General features: G+C 44.4%; 1 protein-coding gene across 1 annotated transcript; it reads left to right on the top strand.

The window, feature by feature from the left end:
• The first annotated feature begins 1003 nt into the window (after positions 1–1003).
• Positions 1004–3294, top strand: LOC125451852 (transcription factor Sox-17-alpha-like). The gene is made up of 2 exons (XM_048529507.2): positions 1004–1717; positions 1968–3294. Exons 1-2 carry the CDS (start codon positions 1426–1428, stop codon positions 2867–2869), a joined length of 1194 nt encoding a protein of 397 aa, XP_048385464.1. The 5' UTR covers positions 1004–1425; the 3' UTR covers positions 2870–3294.
• The last annotated feature ends 6856 nt before the right edge of the window (positions 3295–10150 follow it).

Below are 10150 nucleotides of genomic sequence, written 5' to 3'. Positions count from 1 at the left end.
ACAACACAAATAAAGCTCCTTTGAAGCATGCTTATAGGGTGGCATTTGCGGTATTGGATAAATATACTATACAGCCAGAGTGAAAATTGTCATATTCGACCAGAGTCGCAGGGACAACAAATGCTATATGTTCAAGGTAGCCGCTTCATCTTCAGAGCATTTAGCGAGATTTTGCCTTTAAATAATATTGGGCTTTCAAAGGTTCAGTTAAAAGCGTGGTTCGATTCCTCAACCTGGATAGGTCGGTGCAGACTCGATGGGCCGAAGGACCACTTTTGCACAGTATAACTTTGTAACAAAACCGAGTTAACAACGATATAGCTCGTTATGGCGCAAAAGAGACAATCAGTCTGCTTTGTAAACAGAATGGCAAAGAATTCAAAACTCTTACGACGAATGGTGGAGCAGGAGCGAGGGAGATGAAGCAATAGTGGCAGAGGTGAAGTAGTAATGGGAGATCTAAACGTACAAATAAAACAGGGCTACTTTTTAAAAAAAACAAATCAAAAACAACTGTAAATACTGGAAATCAGAAACAGAAATTGCTGGTAAAACTCAGCAGGTCTGGCAGCATCTGTCAAGAGAAAAGAGAGTTAACGCTTCGGGTACAGTAGTCCGTTCTGAAAAGGAGTCTCACTTCTGAAGAAGGATCACTGGACCCTAAGCGTTAACTCTGTTTCTCTCCACTGACGCTGCTAGGCCTTCTGAGCTTGTCCAGCAATTTCTGTAAAAATAAACTTTGATTTCCCAGAGCTATAAGGCAAACCCATCACCTCACAGCAGCTAAAATTCCAAAACACGAATCTCAATCAGCATGAAAATTGTTTTGTGTGTTTTTTCAAACCGAAAATGTCATATTTCATTCCAAATAACATCGAAATAGTCTCTTTGCAAGTCTTGTGGGCGATTTATAATTGGAGAAATTTGAAGTTACAGGTGATTATTCCATCAGGTGATTATTAATAAAACGGCCGGCATTCCAATTGGACTGTTGTGGATCAACGTCTCTTTAGACAGCCTTGAATATACGTCGTTCAACAAAATTGCAAATTAACCGAGTTTTTTTAAAAAAAGGCCATTCGGAAATCTCCATCAGGTATCAAATCAGGGCGGCGCGGGCAGGTCCCGTGGCCGCGAGTGGACGAATTTTAGACTCCACCTCCAAAGCCTTTTCCAGCAACGCCGCACCCCCTTAGCTTCTGATTGGCCGCCTTGATGCTTATCAAGCCCAGTTACCAAAAGCTTTGCAACATCCAAAGCCGAGAAATTATTTGAGCGTTTGAGCTGTGTTTATTTTGCGTGTTTGCACACATTGCTGAGCCAGAGCAGGCAGAGATCAAGCCGTGCCTTGCCTATTCTGCCCGAAGTGGGATTAAGAAAGGTGAGTCTTTCAACTCACTGTCCGGACTCCGCTGCACTCCAGGCATGAGCAGCCCTGATGCTGGTTACGCCAGTGACGACCAGACACAGAGTAGATGCCACATGGCGGGAATGTTGCCGGCATTGGGATCCTGCCAGTGGGCTGAATCTATGAGTACTCTCGGGGAGAGTAAGGTTGGCAGCACTGCTGACCCGGCGAGCAATGCCAACCGGGCCAAGTCTGAGAACCGCATCCGTCGACCTATGAACGCCTTCATGGTCTGGGCGAAAGACGAACGCAAGAGGCTAGCTCAACAGAACCCGGATCTGCACAACGCCGAACTTAGCAAGATGTTGGGTAAGTACAAGACCCGGCGAAAGGCAGTGTAAACCAGACGGGCTTTCACTTTACCCCAAGCGAACATTGACAGTATTTCAAACTAGCACTGCATCTATAAATACAATAATCCAGATTTCCGTGATAAATGAAAGAGGTGGAATTCCTCAGGAGCTATATTGATTTAAATAGTAAATAAATATTCGCGAAATGTGAATGTGCCTTGTTCCGTTGAAGTTGTCATGATCGTTATTGTTTTGTGTATCTGCAGGGAAATCATGGCGAGGGCTTTCTTTGGCTGAGAAACGTCCCTTCGTGGAAGAGGCAGAGAGACTTCGAGTTCAGCATATGAAAGAACATCCCAATTATAAGTATCGGCCCCGGCGGAGAAAACAGATTAAGAGAATTAAGCGGGTAGACACGGGCCTGCTGATGCATGGCATCTCCCAGCCACAGCTGGGCAGCGAGGCCCGCCTCTGCGGTCAAAGCATGAATCTCACATATCACGACACTAGTTACTGTCTCCAAAGTCAGATTCCCCCACTCAGTCATTACAGGGATACGCAAACCATAACAAACAGCATGGACAGTTTCGGCTTGCCAACTCCCGAGACCTCTCCTTTAGATGTTCTGGAAGCAAATTCCATGTTTTTCCCTCCGCATTTACAAGAAGATTGCCAAATGATGTCTTACGCGAACAACACCAGTTACCACCACCAGCATCCCGACTATTCTACCCAGGAAGGCCAGATAGCTATGTTCCGAAGGCACAGAGTTGAGCTGGGTGATGATCAACTAGGACACCACGACAACAGTTTCCACGGGACTCTCGGCTCTTGTCAGAGCGTGGTGGCAATGTACTACAACCAGATGTGTTCGGCAAATAGCCAGCGGGCCCAACACGTGCATATAGGACAATTGTCTCCACCAGCGGACCCACACCATGTAGACAATCTGGAGCACCTCAGTCAAGCGGATCTTCTGGCTGACGTAGATCGCAATGAGTTCGAGCAATACCTAACGTCAGTTTCTCGATCCGATCTAGCAGGACTTTCCTACAGTACACCAGAAGCAAACCCAAATGGATTGACCTCTGCAGAGAACAATTTGATTTCCTCCGTCCTTTCCGACGCTAGTAGTGCCATGTATTATTCCAGTTTCCCTTCAGCGTAGAGGGGAAACCACCTTCTCAAAATAAAGAGCAGACAAAAGTATCGACAGTATTACAAACCAAAAATATTTTCCTTTTACAATTGTAGTTGTGCTCAGGGTGTTCTGAAAATGTTGCCTGATATTTAAGGTTGTGTATTTAAAGTATTCTTGCTTTTATTTTGTGCTTCAGAAAGTTGTACAACGGCTTGTTTTTGGTGTCCTTTGCGCAACGATCTTAAACAATACGCCTTTTTATCATTTGGGATTTTATTTTTTAATAATGGGGAAATTTGTAGAACCAGAGTCTTCCACAAACAGCGCGGTTTTTACTGGACGAGAATTGCTTCAGCAATCATTATGTAAATATTTAATTTCTTATTGAAATAAAATATTTTGTACGGTTTTGCACTTTTGATCACAAGTTAATAAAGTTTTGGAAATTTTCAGGTCGAAGTCTGCGTTTGTAATCTGATATACTTGTAATATTTTTGCGTGTGTTCTGTAAGGTCGGATACTGACGCTATAAATCCTAGCGGATGTTGAATGATTGCGCGAATCCCGAGTTTCCCAGCACTGTTAAGCACAAAAACTATTAACAAAAACGTAGGGCATAACCTTAGGAAAAGGCATAATTTCTAGTAAAAGCCGGCGCAGCTACTTGTAACCCTCCAGTTGTACAGTCTTATCGTAACTATTTAACTGTCCTAGACGACGTTCCATTTTGTCACATCTATGCTTATAGACAGGAGATCAGTGAAATACACGAGCCGCTTAGCTATCAAGCACTTGTTGATCCGTCTGATTAAAAAATTCGAGAATGACTGTAAAAATCCTCCATCACTGATTATTTTTATAGGTGTGCGGGGGAGGCAGAATACATCCAAAAGCCGTCCACAATCCATTTTATTGTTTTAACAGATTGGATAAAAAGCAAGCAAATACTGACCGATCTTCGTTCTTAACTATCAGCTCTGACTGCTGATCTGCGCTTTCATGCCAAATGAGCACTTGTAGGCAGAGGAGTACTGATCTCACACCCTCCACCAATCAGCATGATGTCTGGGTCCGATGCTGAAATTCGCTGTTTTAAGTTGTTTTTGTCAACTTCTAATTCTGTTCACAGTGTAACGGACTGTTGAGGGGTAAGGTTCCTGAGAGATCAGTTGCAACAGCATGTAACATTTTTGGATATACACAATTGGGGTCATAAGATTTTTTTAAAGTTATGTATTGCAGGCTGCAAAGTTATTTTAAATTGAAGTCATTCTAGTGCATAACATGTCGGGAGCGTTCAAAATTATGATTCTTATCCTATATTGTGTAATTTAGACAACGCGCGTTGAGCAGAAAATTAGTCTTTGAAAAATTCTGCAAGTGATGTTTGCATTGTGCGCCTTGCTCCTTACACACGTTGGAACAGAATAAATTTCAAATGGTTACCTTGGTGCTTAGATTACAAACACGAATATTTAAGATTTAAAAGAGGTCAAAAAAACTTATTCTGATAACATTTCGTTCTTGCTCCGGTTTATCGCCATGTCCTCACATGATCTGTTCATATTTCACTCTGTTTATCCAGATTTGGCAACATAATTAATACTCCTCACCCATTCCAACTGCCTAATAGCGATGCTATCCATCAGGACAGAAATCCACAAAACGAGCCAAAATGCTACAATAAATCAGGAAAGTTCATTGCGCCCTTGGGAAGTCATGAAAAACTAGGTCCATTATGTGAACTTGCTTCACAGCTCTGCCTGTAACAGTACGATCAAATATCACAAATATTTTAAACTCACTTAAAGAATCACCGGCATTGAAAACCGGTCTTTCTTTTCGTTCAAATGTATGGATTGACCCCAAGATGACATTCCACATTAAGCAGAGGTTCACCTGCACATCTGCCAATGTGGTATACTGCATCCACTGTACCCGGTGCGGCTTCCTCTACATTGGGGAAACCAAGCGGAGGCTTGGGGACCGCTTTGCAGAACACCTCCGCTCAGTTCGCAACAAACAACTGCACCTCCCAGTCGCAAACCATTTCCACTCCCCCTCCCATTCTCTAGATGACATGTCCATCATGGGCCTCCTGCACTGCCACAATGATGCCACCCGAAGGTTGCAGGAACAGCAACTCATATTCCGCCTGGGAACCCTGCAGCCATATGGTACCAATGTGGACTTCACCAGTTTCAAAATCTCCCCTTCCCCAACTGCATCCCTAAACCAGCCTAGTTCGTCCCCTCCCCCCACTGCACCACACAACCAGCCCAGCTCTTCCCCCCCACCCACTGCATCCCAAAACCAGTCCAACCTGTCTCTGCCTCCCTAACTGGTTCTTCCTCTCACCCATCCCTTCCTCCCACCCCAAGCCGCACCCCCAGCTACCTACTAACCTCATCCCACCTCCTTGACCTGTCCGTCTTCCCTGGACTGACCTATCCCCTCCCTACCTCCCCACCTATACTCTCTCCACCTATCTTCTTTACTTTCCATCTTCGGTCCGCCTCCCCCTCTCTCCCTATTTATTCCAGTTCCCTCTCCCCATCCCCCTCTCTGATGAAGGGTCTAGGCTCGAAACGTCAGCTTTTGTGCTCCTGAGATGCTGCTTGGCCTGCTGTGTTCATCCAGCCTCACATTTTATTATCTTGGATTGACCCTTTGTTCGGGTTACCGGCCTGTGTCGCATAATGAAACGGGTTCTGTCCTGTGGCAGTATTTTTTTAAAACATGAATTTTCTTTAGGCACAAGCTGCACAAAGGGGTGCAAAAGTTGAAAACTGATCACCTACGCTTTGAGAAGTAACACCGTAAACTGGAATTCCCTGCCATTAATCAACGAATAAAGGAATCATTTCAAAAATAGCAAAATCAACTCTAACGGAACGAAGTTTAAAAGACAAACAAACAGGCTAGCGATGAAATTGGTTTAATAAACGGTCAGATCATTCGGTCAACTTATTCGCAGCAGCCTTCTCTTACTCCATCGAATGCTGTCGATATAATCTGTTCACTTCTCATTACCTGATTTTCCTAAATAATTCTTACTCATTACTATAAATTAATCTTGTTTGTGGATCACTACAGTTGAATGTCGATGCACATTTAAATAGAAACAGAATACGTTGAGAGGAAAACTAGATTTCTCTATGAGGTTAGATTAGATTCCCAACAGTGTGGAAACAGGCCCTTCGGCCCAACAAGCCCACACTGCCCCTTGGAGCACCCCGCCCAGACCCATCCCCCTGTAGCCCACACACCCCCGAACGCTACGGGCAATTTAGCATGACTGATCCACCTAGACCGCGCATCTTTGGACTGTGGGGGGAAACCGGAGCACCCGGAGGAAACTCACGCGGACACGCGGAGAATGTGTAAACTCCGCGCCGACAGACATTATATTGACTGGAATAGGTGAGGGAAAGCGGAAGAGGCTCTTTTGGAGCATTAACAGAGGTATACTCCTCAAATCGAAAGAGGAATATTCCACAGGTTTGGAAACATCGGTCAAGAGAGAAAAAGAGTTGCTACAGGTCTGTGACCTTTTATCAGAATTAGGAAAACAAAAATGAAATTTGAAGACTTCAAGGAAGTGTAAGGCTAAAGAGCAGGCGTAAGCTTAGCAATGCTGGTGGATCGGTGGTTAGCAGTGCAACCTCACAGCGCTAAGAACACAGGTTCCATACGGCACCCAGGTGACTGTTATGTGTGCAATTTGCATATTCTCCCTGTGTCTGCGTAGGTTTCCTCCCACAGCCCAAAAGATTCGCTGGCTAGGTGAATTGGCTATGCTAAATTGCCCACAGTGTTCAGGGGTGTGGAGATTAAGTGGGTTAACTGGGGGAAAAGTCTGCGTGAGATGCTCCAAGGGTGGCAGGGATTTTATGGTTTTATGAAGCACTGGATAGTAAGAGAGATTAAATTATGAAAGGTTTAATTAAGGTGTTTGTGGTGTAGCCAAGGCCAGGGGCCCACAATACAGTCACGATGACTGTGAATAAGGCAGGGGAAGGATAACTGGTCAACCGGACCTTTTTACATAGAATATTACATTACATAGAACATTACAGCACAGTACAGGCCCTTCGGCCCTCGATGTTGTGCCGACCTATCATACCGATCTGAAGTCCATCTAACCTACGCTATTCCATGTACGTCCATATGCTTATCCAATGACAACTTAAATGTACCTAAAGTTAGCGAATCTACTACCGTTGCAGGCAACGCGTTCCATTCCCTTACTACTCTCAGAGTAAAGAAACCACCACTGACATCTGTCGAATATCTTTCACCCCTCAATTTAAAGCTATGTCTCCTCGTGCTCGCCGTCACCATCCTTGGAAAAAGGCTCTCCCTATCCACCCTGTCTAACCCTCTGATTATTTTATATGTCTCAATTAAGTCACCTCTCAACCTTCTTCTCTCTAACGAAAACAGCCTCAAGTCCCTCAGCCTTTCTTCGTAAGAACTTCCCTCCATACCAGGCAACATCCTGGTAAATCTCCTCTGCACCTTTTCCAAAGCTTCCACATCCTTCTTATAATGCGGTGACCAGAACTGTACGCAATACTCCAAGTGTGGCCACACCAGAGTTTTGTACAGCTGCAGCATAACCTCTTGGTTCCGGAACTCGATCCCTCTATTAATAAAAGCTAAAACACTGTATGCCTTTTTAACAACCCTGTCAACCTGGGTGGCAACTTTCAAGGATCTTAACAGCCCTGTCAACCTGGGTGGCAACTTTTCAGGATCCTAACAGCCCTATCAACCTGGGTGGCAACCTTCAAGGATCTTAACAGCCCTGTCAACCTGGGTGGCAACTTTCAAGGGTTTTAACAGCACTGTCAACCTGGGTGGCAACTTTCAAGGATCTTAACAGCCCTGTCAACATGGGTGGCAACTTTCAAGGATCTTAACAGCCCTGTCAACCTGGGTGACAACTTTCAAGGATGTGATGTTTTGTGATGAGAAGCCTCCTGGAGTGCAACAGTTTCCAAGCAGCACATATTTTCTACTTGCAGGATTTCCCCAGTGAGGGCTACTTCAACATGGACCGCGAAGCAATATAAGCATCTCCTGAAGATACCTTTCAGGAGAAAAGAGTCGAGGTCCCCCTCTCTGTCCTCTATGCGGTACCATTGTTCATTCTCCTGCATAGAAAGGATACAGTCTAAATGTACAACCCCTACATGCTGGCAGCAGATGTACTGATTTTGCTGAGAAGGTACCTACAGATAGAAGGAGGCAGCACCAACATAAGTGGGCCCTTTCAGAATCTGGACCAGCCAGCATCAGGTCAAGGTGAACTCTAATGGGAACATTCTCCATTTGCCCTCCTGATCGGAGGGTGTTGAGGCTCCATGATAAATGCGGGGCAGTCCAGAGTGTGCCAAATCTGTGGGATGTAAGGGTACATGGCTGCAGACTTCAAAGAGACCCTCTGCATGGAATGTTTTCCATTATCCACTGGAAACAAGTGTAGGCGGATGATTCCCCAAATGGCTGTCTTGTATATTGGTATAAACTCTTATGGGTATTAATTTTGGCATATATCTAATCACATTTTCAGGTTTGATTTCATTGATTATAGTTACATGTACCAGTACAGTGAAAGCTTTGTTTTGTGAGCAGTACAGACATATCATAATAAACAAGGACATGCAGATGATAGAGTGCTTAGACAGAGTTACAACAGGTTACAACAGCACAGGAGGTGTGAAAAACAAGATCAACATTAACAACATCAACATTATCAGCTGTTTGAGAGTCCATTCAGCAGTCTAATAACAGCAGGTAAGAAGCTGTTCTTGAACATGTTTGAGCATGTGTTCAAGCTTCTGAGTCATCTGCCTGATGGAAGGGGTTGTAACAGAGCATTACTGGAGTGTGAGGGGTCTTTGATGATGTTGGCAGCCTTTCCACAGCACGGGGAATTGTAAATGGAGTCTATGGATTGGAGGTGGGCTTCTTTGCTGGGTTGTGTCCTCAACCTTCTATAGTTTCTTACCGTCCTAGCAGTTGCCTTATCAAGCCATTATGCACCCGGACAGTATGTTTTCTTTGATGAATTTGCAAAACTTGGTGAAGGCCCTTTTGGACATGCCAAATTTATTGAGGCACATAAGGAAGAAAAGGTATTGTTATTCCTTCTTGACCATTGTATCTACATGTGAGGTCCAGGACAAATTATTGGTTATCGTCATTGCTAGGAATTTGACCCTTTCGAACCTCTCCACCTCACTGCTGTTGATGTAGATGGGGGTGTGTTCTCCTCCTTTCTTCCAGAAGTCAATGATCAGTACCTTTGTTTTGCCGAGAAGGACATCGCTATCATTGCACCATGGCACCAAGCATTCTATCTCCTTCCTGTGTCTTGTACACAAGGTTCATGTCCAGTTTTGTGAAGGACTGCCCATCTCCAACCTTGCCAGTTCTTCATGCAAGTCCTCTATGTGAAAGTTTGAGTGTTTATCCAACTGCAAGAAGGAGTTTAATGTTAGGTTAAAATCCTAACAAAGGCGAACTAGTTCATCAGTCTTCACAATTGGTATGGCTGGTGCTGCCCATTCAACAACCTGTACAGGTTTGATGGTTCCTTCACATTCCAGCCTCTGATTTCTGCCTCTACTTTTGCCCATAAGGCATATGGCATTGGGTGGGCCTTGCAGAATCACAGAATTATTTCCTGGTTAATATGGCCCTTTGATAGTCTCCAGAACTTCCTGGAAAAGTTCTGGTTATTTAATTAGTGCTTCACTTAGGCAGCCACTTTTTAATCAAGAAATGTTGACTTAGTCCTCAGAGTGAGGAGATGTTCTGACAGTCCTGTTGAAATCTGTCAGCTAGAGCTTCCTGGTTGGCCCAGGTTAACAGCCCAATCAAGGAGATCAAGGATACTTGGAGACAGTAGAAACTGCTGATGCTGGAGAATCTGAAATAACAACGTGTAGAGCTGGATGAACACAGCAGGCCAAGCAGCATCAGAGGAGTAGGAAAGCTAAGGGCCTGGAATCTTCTTCAGAAAATCAAGGATACTTAATGAGATTCACCTAGCCCTCATTCCAATCACTACAGATAGATTTCCTGTTTGTGTTCTGTATGTTCTCAGTCAAACCCATCAAGCCGGTGTTCTTCTCCGACCACTGCCTCCTTCTGGCAGACTGTCATCTACAGGAAAACTAGCAAGGAAATATGGAAGCTGAATTTGAAACTGTTGACCCCAGAAAACATTAAGGAGCTCAAATGGGATTACACAGCTTAGAGGACTGTGAAGCCTTTCTTAAAGTCTCCAGCGGACTG

This window comes from Stegostoma tigrinum, chromosome 5, assembly GCF_030684315.1.
Source record: "Stegostoma tigrinum isolate sSteTig4 chromosome 5, sSteTig4.hap1, whole genome shotgun sequence".
NCBI classification, from domain to species: Eukaryota; Metazoa; Chordata; class Chondrichthyes; order Orectolobiformes; family Stegostomatidae; genus Stegostoma; species Stegostoma tigrinum.
The sequence above is the reverse complement of the archived record's forward strand: the minus strand, read 5'-3'. Positions and strand labels throughout refer to the sequence as shown.